Here is an 18,994-nt window from a genome sequence, read left to right on the forward strand (position 1 = left end):
CTAAAAAATTCAGATAATAATGTCTACCTCAAAGGGTTTTGTTAGGAGTAAATGAAGGGAGGTAATGATAGCACTGTCTGGGGTCAGTCTGCTGGAGGTGACCTTGTGACCAGTGATGGAGGAGGAATGAGAAGAAGGGAAGGAGCCAGTACAGGTATCTTAAAGAACAGGTTTGCTCAGTGGGTGGCCAGGGCCCAGGCCACTGGGGACTGCTGGGACACTGCCTAGAGCAGGCCCTTGGTACCAGGCAGGGACCATGTTATCCCCCACCGCATCTAATACCTGGCACATTGTGGGCAGGAGGAATGTGGTCGCGGGACTCAATGGCACATTTGGAGGTTTCTGCGGAAGGTGGAAATAGAAGGGTCTGGGGACAGACCCACCCCAAATCGCACCTGCTTTCCTTCTGGAGAAGCTGGGGCCTTCCAGGCTGGAGGCTGAATCTCCGGGCCGAGAATTGCAGGAGGCAGCCACAGCAGAGCTTGGAGGGTCTCCGAGGCGCTTCAGTCCAGTCCTTATTTCCATGGGGAGGTAGGACAGCTCAGCTGTAAGGGCGCAAATCCCTGCTTGGCCACCTACCAGACGCCTGTCTTTGGGCAAGTAGTTTGACTTCTCTGGGCCTCAGTTCCCCCATCTGTAAAATGGGCGAAATGCTGGTATCTCTGTCTATGACGGGATTCTGGTGAGGACTAAACAAATTAATGCTAAGAACAGAGCCTGGCACGTAGTAAGTGCTCAGTAGGTGTGACCTATTACTGTAGTTATGACTCTTAGACGAGAAACCTGGAGCACAGGATGGAAGAGCGTCTAGTGTGAGGCCGCGTGGTGAGTTGGTGACAGACCAGAATTCAGGTTCTTTCCATCGTGGCAAGCTCACAGAGCTGCAGAGGGCAATGGAGGTGAGATGCAGGGGTGGCCTTTTCCTGCTCTGGGCCTCGTCCCTGGCCGCCTCCTCACCCTGCCTATGTCACTGGGACAGCTGGAGAATCCCCCGGGAGCCTGCTTATCTTGAAGGGACGGGCTGGGGTCGGAGGGGAAGCAGGCACCTGGAGACCTTATTTGCCTGTCTTCTGGCTCCTTTGGTTTTTTGGAGAGCTTAGGGTTTAGGGCAGGGCTCACGAAGTGTCACAAGGAAAGAGATACTTGGGAGGGCTTGTGGGGAGGTCACACTTGTCTCCATCTCCACAGGAAGCCCCTGGCCCAGCTGCCCTCACCTCTCACCTGGACTAGTGCAGTGGCCTCCCCACTGCTCTCTTGGGTCCCCATCTTGCCCCCAGGCCTGTTTTCTATACAGGTGCAGCTTGTGTTCTATTCTCCCATCTTCTGTGTGATTTTTTGCCTTTCCTTGAAAATGCTGTGGGCTCTTGGCCACAGGGCCTTTGCACTTGCTGCTCCCTCCTGTCCAAGATGCTCTTTCCTTTTCCCTCTTCACCTGGGTATTGTCTATCCATCTTTCAGGTGTCAGTTTACGGCCTGTCCTCAGGAAGCCTCCTCGGGTGCCCTGACCAGATCCAGGCCTTTATTCCAGGCTGTCACAGTCCCCTTGCCTCTTCCGGCACATCTGACGTGATTATGTATGTGTGTATCTGGTTAGAGACCATTTCTCCTGTTGGACTCAGCTCCATGAGGACAGATATTCGATGTTCACTATGGCATCCCTGGTGTCTGTCATGGTGCCAGACACATCGCGAGTGCTCAGTCAACATATTTTGCCTGAATGCATGATGGGGTGGGAGGCCCATATCACCTCCACCTTTGCCAGGGGCCAAAGCCCTCATGTCGCAGGCTGATGTGGGGCTTCCACAACAAACATCCCCCAAGAGGGCACCCTGGGGTGGAACACCACCCAGAGTATACCCGCATGTGGGCCCCTTCCTGAGGGGCCAATAGAAGATGATGGCTCAGATTGAGGGGCTGCTGGGGACAACGGTGGGGGCATCCAGGGATCAGAGAATCTGTGGGAGGGTGATGACACCCCCCACAGACTGGGTGCTCAGCAGTCTGTTCACCCCAGGGCCCCACTGGAGGCAGTGCTGGGTCAGTGGGGTGGGCAGGGGAGGGATGAGCCCTGTCAGTGGCCAGCCAGCGCCCCCCCCCCCCCGTGGTCTTGGCTAAATCATTGCTACTTGGCCTGTCCATTCTTCAGTTTCCTCATCTGGACCAGGCCAGTGGTTTTCAAACTCTTTAGAAGCAGATACATTTCACCAACAGAATCATGTAGAGAAACTCACTTATGAAAATTAGGTAGAAGCAGACTGCTGCTCTAGTTCATCTGCTTGTTCATTGGTCATTCATATTTATTTGCAGAACCTGGAAAATCAGGGCTTTGGTGCCAGGCACGGTCCTAAGTCCTGGGGCTATGGCAATGAGCAAGGCAGACAAAAGCCCCTGTCCCCGTGGGACCGACACTCCAGTGGGGAGGTAGATGATCAGGAGGACGCGTGGATGAAATGTGTAGTGTCACAGGCGGTGGTGAGTGCACACCCTGTGCAAAGGTCCTGGGGCGGGCTCCTGCCTGGTGTGTTGGGAGGAAGAGCGTGTGGCCCAGGTGGCTGGAGCAGAGCAAGTGAGGGAGAGGGTAAGTGGGCGGTGAGGGCAGGAGGCTAAGGGGGCAGATTGCGTAGGGCCTAGTGAGCCATTGAAAGATGTTGGCTTTCACTCTGGCTGAGATGGGAGCCTCTTGAAGAGAGGAGGGACATGATCTAACTTGGGTTTTAGATGGGTCCCTTGGGCTGCCGGCTGGGGACTGGACTCTGTGATGGGATGTGGGGGTGTGGGAGGTGGGGGGCCAGCGAGGAGGCTGCTGGGATAGTCCAGGCCAGAGATGCTGGAGCCAAGGCCCAGGGTGGTAGTGGCGACGGAGTTGAGCCGTGGTTGGGTTCTGGATTTATTTTCAAGGTAGAGCCAGCAGCATTTGCTGAGAGAAAGAGGAATCAAGGATGTATTCGATACTGTGGCCTGAGCAGTAATTACCTGGCTAGGAAGGACTTCGGGAGGTTCTGGGGGACCCCCTAGATGGCCATGGGGAGCAGGTAGTGGGTGGGAGCCTGGAGTTTGGGGGTGTGTTATCAGGTTATGGGGTGGCCTGGGAGTGAGTGGAGAGAGAGGGTGGAGGACCGAGTCCGGGGTGGCCAGCGTTCAGGACCAGCCGTGGAGGCTGAAGAGGGGCTGTCTTAGAGGGAGGAGGGCACCAGGGAGCAAGGTGCCAGGCAGCCAGGTGGAGGGACTGCACGGTCAGATGTCGCTGTGGGGTCAAGTAGTGTGAGAACTGGCTGGAGGGCTCAGGCCGAGAGCCCCCAAACCACAGCTTGGCACCGTGGCCCGAGGATCGCCTGGCTTTGCCTGCTCGGTCGCACGTTCCTTTTGCTCTGGTCTGGGCCCCCCTCCCCTACCCGGGGTTCTGGCCCCTGTCCCCAGCGAGAGCCCTAGAGTCTCTGTGGGGCCTCCCCCCCTCCCCTGCCAGCCTGGCTGTGGCCCAGGCAGTGATATAAATCACATGGAGTGATGGTGATGTGACTTTTATCGGCCTATGTGTTCAATAATGTTAATACATCCCATTATATCATATTATAGTAATACAGAGCCGTATATTACACATGGGTGCAGCACGTTAACTTGGGAGAACACTTGGGCAGACGCTGTGGTTAATTTTCCCTCCGCCTGGCTGTGCCCCCATCGGCACTCAGTGTGCATGAGGAGGACAGCAGGTGTAGTTACGGACCCCTCAGGCGTGCCCCACTCACTGAGGTTGTCCCAGCCTTGCCTCCACTTCCCGCAGCTTGGGGGGCAGATGTCACTCCTGTGCTGTGGAGGCCCCTCCCTCTGTCCTTACCTCGTGAGTCCAGTAGGCAGAGGTCATTAAGCCCCCCCTCCCCCCGAACAGATGTGGAAACTGAGGCTCAGACATGGGAAGCGGTGTGCTCACCAGACGTGGAGGGGAGAGACCTGGAGAGGGGACTCTTGACTCCCCATCCTGGCTGCTTCGCGGGGTGGGGGGATGGTGTGGACAAAGGGCAGGAGCCGGGAGTGAACGTGGAGCGCGTGCCAGGTGCAGCAGGCCCTCAGGGGCTGGAGTCAGGTAGACCTGGGTTCAAGTCCCACTTTGCCACTTGTTGTGATTTTATTTCCGGATGTTCTAGGGCCTCTGTTTCCTCTTCTAAAAAACGAAGGTAATAAAGAGCATTCACTTCGTGGGGTTACTGTGTGGGGATTAAATGAGATAATCCCTGGGAGGTGCCCATCATGGGCCGGGTGCTCATTAAACCACAACTACCACGCCTGTTATGATGACGACCAACACCTAAGCAGCCTCTCGCCTGCTGCACCTCCCCCCCCCCGCCAGCCCCGGCCCTCATGTCTCGTCCCCACCAAGCCCGTTATACGTGCCCAGAACACTTGAAGGTTGGCTCCCTGGGCGAGTCTGGAGCCCTGCCCTTACCTGCTTGGGCATTTGGGTGTAGCCTAGCGCCCAGTGCTGCCCAGCTCCCTGGCTCACAGGGAGGAAGGCCAGCTTGGGCCTGGGTGACCCTGGGACTCCTCAGCCCTCTGAGCCGCAGCCACAGCTTCTCGTTAAAATAGGGCTACAGTTTCCTGTCTCGGGGCTGCGGTGAGAATTAACACAGGGAGAGCCCGTGTCAGCTGACTGCTGCCCCCGGGGGTGTGTGCCAGGGGTATCGTCATGACTCCTAGCTGCTCTCTTTCTAAAATTTAATATCCATCTTCCCACAGGAGCCTCAAAGTAAGGTTTACACTGTGCCCATTTGACAGACGAGGAGACAGAGGCTCACGGGAGGTGACTTCCCACAGGCCGCACAGCGAGGCAGGGGGCTGCTTCTCACCTCCGGGATCTTGGGCTTTGAGCCCCTCTTGGAAAAAGGGGTGCAGGCCTTGTGGCCGCAGGGCCCCCGCCGGGTCCTTTGGCCCATCCTCTCTAGGCCTCTGGGCTCCTTCGTCCCCTAGCCTCCCCCGCCCATATGTATCACTCTTGACAAGGTTACGGAGTCAGCATGTAAAACCTGCACAAGTGAGTGTAATTTATTGATCTACATTTTGCTTATGAAATAGGACAAGTGCTGATTGAGGATCTTGTTTGCTCTCGCCCTTGCACCGCGCGCTCCCCTGCCTGTGCTCTTATCGGCGGTAATTCCTTGGAGTCTGCATCCGAGCGGCTCCTTTGTCAGCCGGCCGAGGCCCTCCACTCTGCGCCCTCTGTTCTTCTCCAGCCTCCGTGCCTTATCGTGCCCCGTTTTTTCCCGGGCTCCTAAGAAAACATATAATGTTTAAAAGAGTGAGACAAGGGACTGAATAAAGCACTTTCTCGGGAAATATTTTTTCAAAGTCCTGTTGCCTCATCTGTCTGTTCTCTCCTGGAAAACATAATTCAGAACAGTCCTGGAAATTAATCCAAGTGTCCGCTTGCCTCCTGATAAGAGGCTGGGTGGGCCCCGGGGAAGGGGAGACAGAGGTGGGTGTGGGACAGCCCCACAATGATTGCCTTCGAGGGTGCTGCTGTGAACTCGGGGTGGGGGTTGGGAGGGGCGGGCACAGCAGGCCCTGGAGGTGAGGGACACCCCACTGAGCCCTGGGGAAGGAGGTGGGAGACCTCAGAGCAGCATCTGTGTGGCAGGCACTGCTGTGGAGTGGCCAGCTTCCCCAGGCAAAGCGGCAGACCGTGCAAGCATGGGAACTCGGCCACTGACCAGCTCCGTGACCTTGGCAAAGCCTAGGGCTCTGAGCTTTGGTCTCCTCACCTCGTCTAAGGTGCTTACGACCCCGTGGAGCGTGTCCTCGGGCTGCTTGTGTGGCAAGAATGAAGTGGCCCCTTTGCTTATTGGGCACCTGCCCTGTGCCAAATCTGTGCCGGGCGTCCTGTGGGGAATGAAGGAAAGGTCCCTGGATTCATGGAGCTGCCGTTTTAGGAAGAGGTGGATATTAAGTGGAAAAGTAAACAAATGTTGAGCACGTTAGAAAGCGATCATTGTTCTGAGGAAAATCAAAGCAAGGAAAGTGGAAATGGGGTGCAGGGTAGGGAAGTAGGATTGGTGGTTGGGGAAGGCCTTCCTTGAGCAGTCTGTCTGTGAGGGAGGGGCCACATACAGATCTGGGGGAAGAGCATTCAGGCAGGGGGGAACAGCCAGTGCGGAGGCCCTGAGGCAGAGTGTGCCTAGAATGTTCAGGGTTCGGCAAGGAGACTGGTGTGACCAGAGCCAGTGAATGCCGTCAAGCTGGGAGTGGCCGGAGGTGAGGTCAGAGGTAATGTGTGGAGATGCTTTGTTACAATGCCAGGTACTATGGATGATTTTGACAGACTGCCCTGAGCTGAGCTGTAAAAGGCATTTTATTAGCACCTGGCAGGGTCTCCCAAAGGGAAGCTGGCATGCGAATTTTGCGTGAGGGGGGGGAGGTCTGTTATTTCTCCTGTCTCCTTCCCACCTTAAACACCCCAGTCCTGGGGCGCCTGGGTGGCGCAGTCGGTTAAGCGTCCGACTTCAGCTCAGGTCACGATCTCACGGATCTCGTGGTCCGTGAGTTCGAGCCCCGCGTCAGGCTCTGGGCTGATGGCTCAGAGCCTGGAGCCTGCTTCCGATTCTGTGTCTCCTTCTCTCTCTGCCCCTCCCCCCTTCATGCTCTGTCTCTGTCTCAAAAATAAATAAAAACGTTAAAAAAAATAAAAAAAAAAATTTGAAAAAAAAAAACACCCCAGTCCTTCCTGCTATGAGATGATATGAGTTGTCTCCAAGCTGTCTCCCCATTATGATGCCAGGAGAAGGAGGCCACTTGTGGCTGTGGGGCCGTGTCACCCTGTGTGGGGTGGGACATGGGTAGTGGTCCCAGCAAGGGACCCTGGCCTGGCCAGTGGAGCTCTGGTGACACTGGAGTGCCCACACATCCTGGCTCTGCCTGGGGCCTTGGGAAGAGAAGCAGGGGCCAGGAGCCCACTTTCTGGCAGCCTTGGGTGGGGTTGGTGATCCTAATTAAAAGCTTGGATCCAAAAGGCTTGATGGTGGAATTTCTAATTAAATCAATTTCATCTCGTCTGGGAGACAGAGGTTTGCATATGATAAGCATGAAATTAATAATTATGTTTAGAAATTAGCTGTTGCTCAAAGCAGAGCCATTTACACAACCCCTCTGGGGCCTCTGGCCCCCACCCCTGCCTGATCCTTTGTGTTGGAGACAGATGGGCCACTTCACCCCAGAGTGTGACAGCCAGGAGTGGAGGGGGGCGCCGAGCTCGGTGGAGGCGGGTGGGAGGGATAGTAGGGCTGGCTTCCTCTGCTGCTGCCCTAAGGACACTGCCCCACAGGAGATTCTGCGTGTGTGTGCGTGTGTGCCTGCACACGTCCGTGTAGACCCTCTTGTACAAGGGGGAGGCTGGGGTTTTATGTGGCAGTTAGTAGCATGGGCTCTGGAGCCTGTCCCTCTGGGTTCAAATCCTGCCTCGGCCACTTACTAGCTGTGTGACCTTGGACAAGTGTCTTAACTTCTCTGTACCTCAGTTTTGGGGAACATGGGAAGAATAAGAGGGTCTACTTCCTATGGTTATTGTAAGATCAAAGGCGTTCAGGCATTTGTAACCACTTAGGACTGTTCTTGGCACATAGTAAACACTCAGTAAATGCTAATTCTCATGATGATGATGATTGCGTGTGTGTGTGTGTGTGTGTGTGTGTGCGTGTGAGAATGTGATTCAATTCAGCCCCAACCAGCCTGTGCCAAATGTGAACCTGACACCTCCAGGCTCGTGAGTTGGAGATGAATAATAAGACACTTTCCTGGCTGTCCCGGAGCTAGAGCGTAATGCTTACGCCTCCGGCGTCCGTCAGCCTTGGTGAGGTTAGGTCGTGAGAACGAACCGTCCTCAGATCTCCGTGGTCTAAAATACATAAACTAAGTGCTTACTACCCCACATGTCTACGCGGGAGGGCTGAGTGTCCTGTCTCATCTCCTAGGCACCCAGGCTGGCCTGGGACATCGATGTGCTGGTCACGGTGGCAGAGGGAGCAGGTACCCTGTAGGGTCTCACAATGGCAATGAAACGCTCTGGCCCCGAAGGAAGGGCATTTTCTGCTCCCGCCTCATTGGCCAGCATACGTCACAAGGCCCCAGCCAACCACCGGGGTCAGAGGGTTGAATTTTACCACGTGCCAGGAAGGCAGGGAGCTGCAAGTGTCCCCAGCCGCTCTAAGGACAACATCAATTGTGTGCGCCTCCGTTTGTTATTGATTATCTCTCTCACTAGAATGTCTGTTCCCTGAAGGCAGGGATTTTTGTCTCTGTGTGTTCACCCCAGTGCCAAAGAGTGTGCAAGGCACCCAGTAAGCACTCCGTGAACCATTACCCGGTGGATGAATGAACGAATCATCAGAGTCTCCGGGGTGTGTGTGGGTGGGCGGGGGGGGGGGGGTGGGAGGGAAAGGCTGGGGGCCTCGGGAGCAGCTGAGGCAAAGGGACCACAGGGGCCTTGTGGGCAAATTTTACTGTCTTTGAAGATAGCATTTGCCTCCTGGGGAGAGTCTGCTGTCCACTTCTCAGTCACGGTGAGGAGGTGCTGCAGGCCATGGTGTGAGAAGAAGAGGGGGCCTGTGTGAAGGCAGCGGAGGGCAGGGTCACCCAGTCTCCAGGCCTGGGTGGGGGCGGGGCGGGGGGCGGAGCCAGGGAGGCTGAGTGCCCTGGGTACCTAGACGCAGATTGGAGACTGTGGATGCAGCCCCCAGACGGGGGCTGAGTGACTGACTGACTGCACTGGGGCACAGGCCAGCCCTGGGCCAGGCAGGGGTGCGTGGCGAGGCCCCCGAGTGACGGGATGCGTGGGGCTGGCGGTTGGTGGCGGATCCGTGTCAGTAGAACAGGGTAGTGAGATCTGATTAATGAGGGCGTCCTGAAGTGAGCGGGGAAGTGGCCAGCGGCCCCCAAATGACCTACTGAGTGTGGAGGGGGGAGGCCCTCAGCTTGTGGGCCGAGAGGAGGCCCCGGGGTGGGTGGTAGACAGTCTTCCTACCCGGGGTCTATCCTCGTCCTTCCAAAGATCACCCGGATGCAGGGTCAGCCCCCTGGCCAGGGTGTCTGCCCACCTCCTGCTTCCCAGGCCTTGGACCTCTGCTTCTCTGTTCCTTAGTAATTGGTGGGGGGGCATCTCCGTGGGGAATGGGTGTGTGAGGCCTCCTCGTGGCTGTCCTAAGCTGTAGGGTCACTCTTATCCTCTGCTCTTAAACCCCGGGGTCCTGGTCAGGGTCAAGGGCAGGGGCCATCCGTGCCCCCTCCATGTGCTGGGTCCCCCCGTACTGCTCCTCTCGTGTGTCCCTGCACCCCCCCGCCATATCCCTGCTCTCTCGCTGCCACGGCCCTGCCCAGCTGCTTTGAACCCCCCTCGACCCTGCACCCCTGTCTTTGTACCCCTTCAGTCTGTCCAAGCCCTCATCCCCACACTGCCAGCATTTTCCCTCTCCACAGCCCCCCTGCGAGACCCCCAGTGAATCTCTTGTCGCCCCAAACCTGGCTTGTCAGCCCAGATGCATGTTACCCCGAGACCGCCTTTCCCAGCCCCCACCAGGCTAGTTCTCTGAAGGTGGGTTATTTAAATGGGCCCTGAGCACCTGGCTGAGAGGAGGGGCTTGGTGCCACGTGAGAGTGTGTGAAGTGCCTGCTGTGTGCCCACCTCCTCCCCGCCCCTCCCGAGGCCCCATCGAGGGAGGAAGGGGAGGCTGGCAGTGTCTCCTCGCTGGGCACTGTGTCTGCAGCAGGAACCCCCTGGGAGACGATGGTGCACGGCTCAGGTGGCTGAAGGGGGCGGGGGCGGGGGACAGGGTCCCTCAGGCCTGACCGTGCAGGCCAGGCCTTTGGAAGCTGGCGTTCTCTCCTCTCACAGGCCCTCTGAACTACACATTCCTCCCCGTGCAGCTTTCATGTCCCTAAAAGCCTGGCTGCCTTTCATCTGTGAGGAAAATAGCTGATGCTGAGAGCCGGGCTGTCGAGGCCTCAAGCAGCCAGGATCAGAAGGGCGGGGAGCAGGCAGCCAATCCGGGGTCTGCCTGGCCCAATGCGGGGTCTCCCTGCTTCCCTGGTGAGAGGGGCTGCATCCAGCCACGTGGGGGCCCCGAGGTCTGCCTGGAGCCTGGCCTGGCCGGCAGCCGGAGGTGGCCCCAGGGTCCCAGCTTCAATCTGTGGCTGCCTGGTCTGGCTTGTGGGTGGGGCAGAAAGAGCAGAGTCAGCTGGGACGGTGGGCAGGGCTTGGGGCCAGGACTCGGGGATAGTGAACAGAAAGCAGAGCAGCTGAATCGGTGCCTTCTTTCTGATGTCTCCTGGCTGTGATGTTCAGAGGGTACTTTCCTCTCCCCGAGCCTCAGTTTTGTCATCTGCAAAATGGGCACGTTGGTCCTAGCCTTGCCTCCTTCTCCAAGGATAATACCCAGCAGCGCCCACGTGTTTGAAGCACTTTGCAAGTACTTGCTCGTGCAGTCCCTTCTGTTGTTACTGTGACTTCTTTATAGGGGAGGAAACTGAGGCCCAGAGAGGCCGCTTGCTTGCTAAGGTCACAAAGCTGGATGACAAGGCTGGGTCATAACACAGCCCTGCGCATGCGCAGGCTGGCTCCGTAGTGTGCTAGAGCCAAAGCTGGAGCCGATGCTGTGCTGCCCAAAGCATTAGGGAAGAGGCAGAAAGGGGAGGTGCCTTTAAACACTAAAGCTCACAGGAAGAGGGTTGGGGTTATTGTGGTGTGGCCCTGGGGTATCCATGGTGATGGCCATGGGCCCCTGGCTGCGTGACTCAGGGTGCTGCAGGCCTTGCTGAGGTCAAGGTAGAGGCTTCATCCCTGACTGTTCTATAAACAGCCTTGAATGAAGTATCGGCTTTCAGCGGACTGCGCTCTGGTTGGCTGTTACGTGCTGGGGGTGTCCCACCTCCTACCCCCTTCTCCTCTGGACGGTGTGGGACGTGGACCAGCCACTCTCAGGGAGTCCCTAGATTCTGCTAGACTGGGAGCCAGTGACCCCGAGTCTGTGCTGTGGGCACCCTGGGGCACTGCCTGCGTGTCTGGCTGTTTTGTCACATGTAGGCAGGTATGCGGGGCTGCTGACCTGGCCCGGGGGCAGCCTGAGAGCAAGTTCAGGCTCTCAGCACACATATGCGCACGGGCCTTTGCACTGGCTCTTCCCTCTGCCTGAAATGCCCTCCCTCCAATTACCCACATGGCTCCTTCCTTCACCTCCTTGGGGTCTTGGCTCAGATGTCACCTTATCAGAGAGACTTCCTCTGGCCCCTCTAACAGTCCCCTGTCCTGTTCTTCCTTTTTCTCATGGGCCCTTATTCCCGTCTAACAGCTTGGTATCCCCTTTCCATTGCCTGCCTGTGTCTCGACTGGGAGCCCCACGAGGACAGATTGTCCACCTGTCCATCGCCAGCACTCAGAACTATGCCTGGCAGGCTGGCGGTGCTCAGTGACTATTGGTGGGAGGAATGAATGAATGTACTGTGCGCTCGTGTGCTCGGGGCACATGCCCCAGCACGTGCACGCACACGTGGGTGCACACGCGCACACACACACACACACACACACACACACACACACAGATGCACTTGGCATTCATCTTCATTGTTGCTCAAGCCCGGAAGCAGCTTTTGTCTTTCCCCACGTGGCGTGGACCTCCTTGTCACTCTAGAAGCCTGAGAGAGAGAGAGAGACAGACAGACAGAGAGAGGGAGAGAGAGATTTTTTTCACCGCCTCCCTCTCTCCCCTCAGTCACTCATCCCTTCTGCAAGCGGGAGGTTCTGCCGGGTGCCAGCTCCAGACACACTGTGCGTCACTCTGGGGTGCCCCCACCTGCTCCTTCCAGGGGTGCAGTGGGTGTTGGGAGCAGTCCACTTTTCTCTGCGTTTCCACAAGTAGCCCTGCCCAGCATGATGGGGGCGTCTTAAAATGCCTGCTGAGTTGACAAGACCAGGCATCTTCACCCCAGGAGGACGTGCCTGGTGCCCCTGGAGCAGCCCTACTCTGTGCTGGGGGAGGTCTGAGCAGGCTCTCTGGAGCTCAGGGAGGGCTGCCTGGAAGAGGTGACAGGGGCCCTGTGGGCAGAAGGAGCCAGGCAGATGGACCGAGAGTAGGCCAGCCGTGGTTGGTCAGGGGCTGCTGGAATCCAGGTTGTGGCTGACCCTTGTGCCGGCATTGGCAGGGGCGTGGCCGCCCCCTCCCCTGTCGTGCTGCTGTTGAGAGAGGAGAGGACTTCTCTGAGGAGAATGTTAATCAAATGCCCCTCTGGCTTCAGCTGTGCTGCTGAGACAGAGCTGAGGAGGCATCAGTCAGAGCGCCCTTGGGCCAGGTTGTCCCAGTCACCCTGTCCCGGGTGTCCGGTGAGGGGGGGGTCCCTGCGTCTCCCCATGCACTGCAGGCCTGGGTGGGGCCAGGGGGGAGGAGGGCCTTGGAGAGCCTGCGGGTCAGCATTCCAGGAGGAGGCCCCCCAGGAGGCCCCAGGAGCACAGTAGTAACAGCACTGGGAGAGAGCTGGGGGAAGGACCCGGTGGGGGGGCATGGGGATAGAGGGCTAAGGGAGGTGTAGCAGGAGGGATCATAGCCCACCTTTGGGCTAACCTTTTGAGTGCTTACTGCCTGCCCGCAGTTCCCGAAAATTCCCTCATGTGACCCTCACGACCTCCCATTTGGCAGCTGAGAAAACTGAGGCCTGAGAGGTGAAGCAACTTTCTGGAGGCTTCCCAGTTGGTGGGTGGCTGAGCTGGGATTTGAACCTGAGCAGTTTAGCTTCCAAATCTCTGCTGAAACCACCCCGCTAGGAAACTTGGGTGGCCTGGAACTGAGGAGCCTTCGGACGGGGAGGAGGAGCTGGCCAGGGATTATCCCCTGACCCTGCTCAGGAAGCTGTCCCCTCCCTCCCAGCCACCTCAGGGCTGGATCCCTGTTCCAGGGTCTCAGGAATTGTTGGGGGCAGATCAGGGGCCCCTCCTGGGCTCCCAAAATCCGAGACCGGGGCACCCCGGCAGGCTGACTAACATGTACCCTGTGGGAACCCCATGCTTGGCCCTCCCACCCTTTGTGGGAATGGGGGCTCGTGGTGGGATGGGGGCCTGGGTCCTGATCCCCGGACGTCCGTCTGTCCGGCTGCCGTCCCTGCCCATGCAGAATGCCTGAACCGGAGGGGAGGCAGGGAGGTGGCTTGGAAGGAGGAATGAAGGATGAGTGAGAAGTTGCCTGTGGGAGGGACCCCGAGACCTCCCTGGGCTTCCTGCCCCTCTGCTGGGCACAGTCCCTTTTGACACAAGCGCTGTGTTGGGTGGAAACATCAGAAGCAGGAGACAAGCTTCTTCTAATTAGGAAGAGAGCGGGTTCCTGGGCCTGTGATTAGCACTCCTCGCTGAGGCCCAGGCCCAGGCGGAAGCTGACAAACACCCCGGAAGCTGACAGACAACCTGTCTTCTCTCGGGGACCTGCTGGGACGGCAGGCTGGTAGGGCAGGCCCTGGCCCCCCAGTCCCCACCACCTGCTCCAGCTCCAAATTCAGGGCACTTCTGTTCAGGGGGATGATTCAGGGGTGCTGTCTGTTTTGTTTTATTGTTAAAAATTGGTTAAATATGGACATTTCAGATATGTTCAGAACAAATAGGGTGGTGAGCCCCCACGTACATGTGACTCAGAGTTGTCCGTTCTTGGCCATTATTCTTTCTTCTTGGGTGTGCTGTCACTGTGATGCTTTGGAAACAAACCCCAGACCTCCTCAGATCCCTGCATCCTTCAATATTTCAGTACATATCTCTAAAACCGCAGGTCTCAACCGGGGACAGTTCTGCTCTGCTCCCCGGGAGGCACTTGGCTGCGTCTAGAGACGTTTTTGATTGTTACAACTGCGGAAGGCAGGGGCTTCTGGGATCTAGTGGGTAGAGGCTGGGGTTGCTGCTCAACATACCTCAGTGCACAGAACAGCCCCCCAACAAAGAATTATACCCCCAAAGCATTAATAGTGCTGAAGCTGGGAGACTGTTCCGAATGACGGACTCTTAAACACCCGACCAACCCCTGCGGCTGTGATACCCTTAGTGGGCCTTAAACATAACAGACGTTTACAATTAACCATCAGCTATCTGGCCAGAGTCCACATTCTTGGGGGTGTTGTTTTCGTGCTCTGCGCTCTCCAAGGCAAGGAGGACCGGGCTAGTTTTCAGAGGCTGTTGACACAGGTAGGAAAGGGGGCGGATGCTTCGGCTCAGGAAGATTCTAGGCGGGAGGTATGTTTGCATGATTCTACATGCGAAACATACACGGGGTATGAGGGGGAAGGTGTCCTCCCAACCCTGTCCCCTAGCCACCTGGTTCCCTCTTCTGGAGGCAACTTAGCTGTTTCGTTTCAGGGCGGCGAGAGTCTGTCCTGCCCCCTCACGTGATAATGGGGATGCTGTTCACACGCGGAACTGTGCCTCGTTTCTTTCTTTCCTCTGTGGGTCTTGGAGAGCTATGCAGAGCAGTGCATGGAAAGCTGCTTGGTTCTTTTTCACGGCCAAATAGTATTCCTGTGTGGCCGTAGCCTCCAGAGATTTGCTATTAGAAACAGTGCCACAGTGGTTAACGTAGCGTATGCCATCTTATAAAGATCACAAGAACTACAATGAGAGGGTTTGGGGGTTAACCCTTAGTTGCTCAGCAAATCCAGACAACCAAACATCTGTTTTTCCCACCTCATCCTTTCCTTTTTCTTGGATGAGCTCAGTGAGGGGAGGCAATGAGGGGCTTGCTGGGGCCCGCCTTGGGGGGGCATCACAGGGGCTGGGCTGGGCCATGTTCTTTTCCTAATGGGCATCCTCATTGGAAGGCAGACCTCCAGTGTCCCTGGGGATAGGGACACCCAAGGCACAGTCCAAGTGGGCAACCTCTTGTCCAGGGTGTGCCCCAAATCCTGCTGCCCCCGGAACATTTCCCACTCTCAGTTGCCACAGGCTGGCTGTGAGGTTTTTGTCCTTTGGGAATGGTTGGATGTCAACCACAGGAAGAAGGACAGCTTAAGGGCTCTGCATCTCACTTTTGCCTGGGGAGGGCCCAGGTGGGGGTCTGTGGGTGCAGAAAGGTGCTCTGTGGAGAGCTGGGGCAGGAGTCTGCTGTTGGGCCCTGTATCCCAGGCTGCAGAGAGGGACTTCCCCGGGGTGGGTTCCCTGTCCACTCTGTCCTCCTGTAATTCTACCTGTGGGGTGGGTGGGGCCCTGTCTTCTCTGACCTGCGCAGGACAAAGGAGCCATGGGGACAGGGTCTGCTGGGTGGTGACATGAGTGGCTGCCTGGGGGGAGTTGATGGGCAAAAGGACTCTCAGTCTTTATGTAAATGGAGGCACCCAGAGGCTCTGCTGTGTGTTTATGTATGTAATCCTGTATGATTCCAGGGTGTGTGTGTGTGTGTGTGGTCCAACCCATAACACAGGGTCTCGCCCAAGACAAGAGGAGGCAGTGCCCTGACCCTTCCCAAGGCGGTGGGGACGAAAGGAGGTGGTGAGTAGTGGTGTGGTGCTGGCTGGGGATGGTGGGGGTGCCAGCAGCCCCCATCAGCGGCCCCTCTCGCCCCCAGATACCCCAGATCAGCTACGCCTCCACAGCCCCCGACCTGAGTGACAACAGCCGCTACGACTTCTTCTCCCGAGTGGTGCCCTCGGACACGTACCAGGCCCAGGCCATGGTGGACATCGTTCGCGCCCTCAAGTGGAACTACGTGTCCACGCTGGCCTCGGAGGGCAGCTACGGCGAGAGCGGCGTGGAGGCCTTCATCCAGAAGTCCCGGGAGGATGGTGAGTCATGCTTGGGAACAGGGGGATGTCAGGGCACAGTGGCCAAGCGCCGCCTGAGAGCCACTCTCTGGGTCCTGCCCCAGGCCATTCCCTCGTGGGCCTCAGTCTCTCCCGGGAGCACTGGGGCACAGTCTGTGGCCTTGCCGGCCTGCTGGGTGACTTCCAGGGGCAGGGGGTGGACGGAATGACTTCTAGAGACGTGGCCAGGCAGACAGAGGGACTGCCAGTATTCCGGGCGCGGGATCCAGTGGGACAGCTGCTGTTCTCAGACAGAGAGAGAAGGGGAAGGGGGTGGGGACGGAGGTGGTCTTGTTTAGGGGCGGGTCTCAGGGACCCAGGAGCTGGGAGATAGCCAGCAGGTTCTTGGAGAAAGAATTGTTTGAGGAATTGAGCTGTGTGTGTGGAGGGGAGGTGTGGGGTGAGAGAAGGGGCCGTGTCTTACATGGGGCAGGCGGGGCTGTGCTTCTTCCTTGTGGCTGCAGGGAAGGAGGTGCCCCTGGGTGGGATGTGAGGACCTGCGAAGGTGATGTGCTCTCCTAAAGGTCTCCCCCATTCACCACCGGGCACCCTTCTCCCCATTAAGCTTGCTGCATTCCCTTAATTGTCCTCAAAAGCTCCAAGGATAAAGCTTTTAGGTATCAGCAAGCAGTAAGAGGCAGGCACAGCAAGGGTTAACGCTCTGCCAAGTCTGAAGCCTGGGCCACTTGGTTCTGATGGCCCCATGGCCCGGCTGAGGGAGGGTGGCCTGCATGGGGCTATGGTGGTGGGGATCCGGATCAGCAGTCAGGCCCCTGGGCTGAGGGCTCCAGCTGGGTTGGGTGAGCCTTGATAAGAGGGATAGTTCAGAGAGGATAGGGTGTGGGGGAAGCAGAGAGGCTCTTCCCCCTCCCGACAGACCCAGCTCCTGGCAGAGGGGCCCCTGGCCTCTCCCAAGGCTCTTTCTCTAAATAGCTCACTGTGGCGCCCTCGACCTTGGAGGATGGCATCTGTATATTTATACCCGTATAACCCCGGGACTCTAATTGCTTTTCCTAAGGACCACAGAGTATCCAGAGGCTGGCATTAGTAACACCCTGCGGGCATAATCCTGCTATAAATCTCAGATAAGCCCCTTTAATTGTACAGCCAGCACAGCTCGGGTGCCTGTAACCTGGCGGAGAGGACGGAAGTGGGGCGGCGCTGACCGATGGCTGCGTCTCCAGGCCACTCCCCGCTCTGGCAGCTGGCCAGGCAGAGGGGGGCATGGGGTAGATGGGCCCTGCTCTCACCTCCAGGCAGGTGGGCGGCAGCTCCCTGGGGGCCCCCTGGTAGCATCAGGCCCCTGGTGCCCCAGCCCCCTGCCTGTGGCTGCCCACATGTGCTTCCCTGCTTTGCTCAGACACAGGTGCCTCTCTCTGGTCAGGCCCTGCCCACCCTGCTCTGGCGGTGCCTGTCCCCAGTGGCTTGAATCCTTTCCCACACTAGCCCACCGCCTGTCTCTTTAAGGTGGGCGTCAGGATTTGGGGACAGAGGTACTAGATGGGGGCAGGGACAGAAGGTCTAGAATTTTCATATTCGGTTGTGTTCAGTCCCTGCCATAAGGTTCTAGAAGCCACTCCTGGTACTCACAAAGCTCTCCCTATGTGCCTGGCACACGCCGAGCACCTGTTGTCCTGGGTGATCCTCCCTACCCCTCTTTTATAGGGGAGGAAACTGAGGCTTGGAGGGGCCAAATAATAGCTGGCACCGGGTCATACAAGTGAGAGGTGGAGAAGGGATTTGAACCCAGGCTGTCTGGCTCCAGGACCAGACGTCGTAACTGCTTTTGTATTCATCACTCCATCTTCTGCCCCTCTTTCCCATGGATGGGGGCATGACAGACAGTTACATACACGTGCATGCATGCACACACACAGATCCCACTGGGGTGAAGTCTAGGTGTTGTGTTTTGGCTGAAACTCAGACTACTGTTTGAATTTGCCACAAGCATATAATCAGTCATTTGGTAGTTAGAAAATATGAAGTCTGCTCAAGATTTTCTAAAAGGAATTCTAGAAAAATAAGAGAACTAGCTGTTCTGCCAGGGCCTGCGGCTCAGGGGCCCTCCTGGCCTGGCACAGGTGCCCATCACAGCACCCCTGTGCTCCATCCCGTCGCCAAGGGGCTGGTCTCCTGCCTGGCCTGACCTCCCACCTCCTCAGACCCTCCTGCTGTCTCGCCTTGCAGCCCCAGGGCCCTGGCTGGGCCTGCCCTCGTGTTTGGGTAGCTAGGTCTCCCCTCATCCTGCTAAATGAAATTTGATTTGGAGGAACGTCTTTAGGTGGATGAAAAGAAAAGGAGAGAGAAAGCCATGCTCCGGCTGGCCAAATTGAAATCAGAATTGAGCGGCCTGTAGAAAGAGGCCGCTGTACCTTGTAGCCTAATCCCTGTGAAAGATTAAAGATGTCTTTGGCCGTATATTGTATTGATTCGTCCTCTGAAGTATAAATCATCTGTGAGTTGCTCAGAGAAGTGTCAGCGGTGTAGAGGGGAGGGCACACCTGCCAGGCTGAGGATGCACATCAGAGCTGAGGGGAGCTTGGCCAGCAAGTCCTGGGTGCCTGCTGTATGGACTTGGGGTCCTACAGGGGAACATAACTGTGTCCAATTTAGAGATGGAGAAACTGAGGCCAGAGAGAGTAGGTCATTTTCCCAAGGCCACGTAACCAGGATGTGGAGGACCAGGGATGGAACCCAGCTCTGTCCTCGGGGTGGGGAGCTCTCGCATAGCACCCAGCGCTGACTGGGCCACTGGCACAGGGCATAAAGAAAGCCCTGGCCCCGAATTTCCCAGCCCCCATTAGCACCGTGCTCTCCCTGGGCCATCCTGTGGCCCTTGACTGAGCCCTGCCCCGTGCCAGGCACCCTCCCTCCACAATCATGAATCCTGGTGATGACCCTGAGGGCCTGGTGTTTGTGTTCCCATTTTACAGATGGGGGAACTAAGGCTCAAAGGGGTGAGGTGGCTTGCCCAGGCTCACACAGTGAGGTGCTGGAGCAGGACTTGGAGCCAGGCGGTCAGACCCAGGCCCTTCAACCCCATGCTGTCCGTCTCTCCCAGCCTGGATCACAGGGGTGGCAGCATGTGGTTAACGGGCCAGCTCTGGAGGACAGACCCAGGCTCCGGCTTGGCCACTTCTTGGCCGTGAGAGCCCTGGAAAGTCATTCCGCTGCTCAGTTTTGGTTTTCTCTTCTGTGAAAT

At 57.4% G+C, this 18,994-nt stretch overlaps 1 protein-coding gene across 2 annotated transcripts in view; it reads left to right on the plus strand.

Annotated features, from left to right (window-relative positions):
- Positions 1-18,994, plus strand: part of GRM4 (glutamate metabotropic receptor 4) — a 105,755-nt gene that overhangs the window by 26,525 nt on the left and 60,236 nt on the right. For both annotated transcript variants that reach the window (XM_049653420.1, XM_049653421.1), the window contains exon 2: positions 15,558-15,774. In XM_049653420.1, the coding sequence (XP_049509377.1) occupies positions 15,558-15,774 (217 nt within the window). The remainder of the gene's footprint in view (positions 1-15,557; positions 15,775-18,994) is intronic.

This window comes from Panthera uncia (genome assembly GCF_023721935.1).
Source record: "Panthera uncia isolate 11264 chromosome B2 unlocalized genomic scaffold, Puncia_PCG_1.0 HiC_scaffold_24, whole genome shotgun sequence".
Taxonomy (NCBI): Eukaryota; Metazoa; Chordata; class Mammalia; order Carnivora; family Felidae; genus Panthera; species Panthera uncia.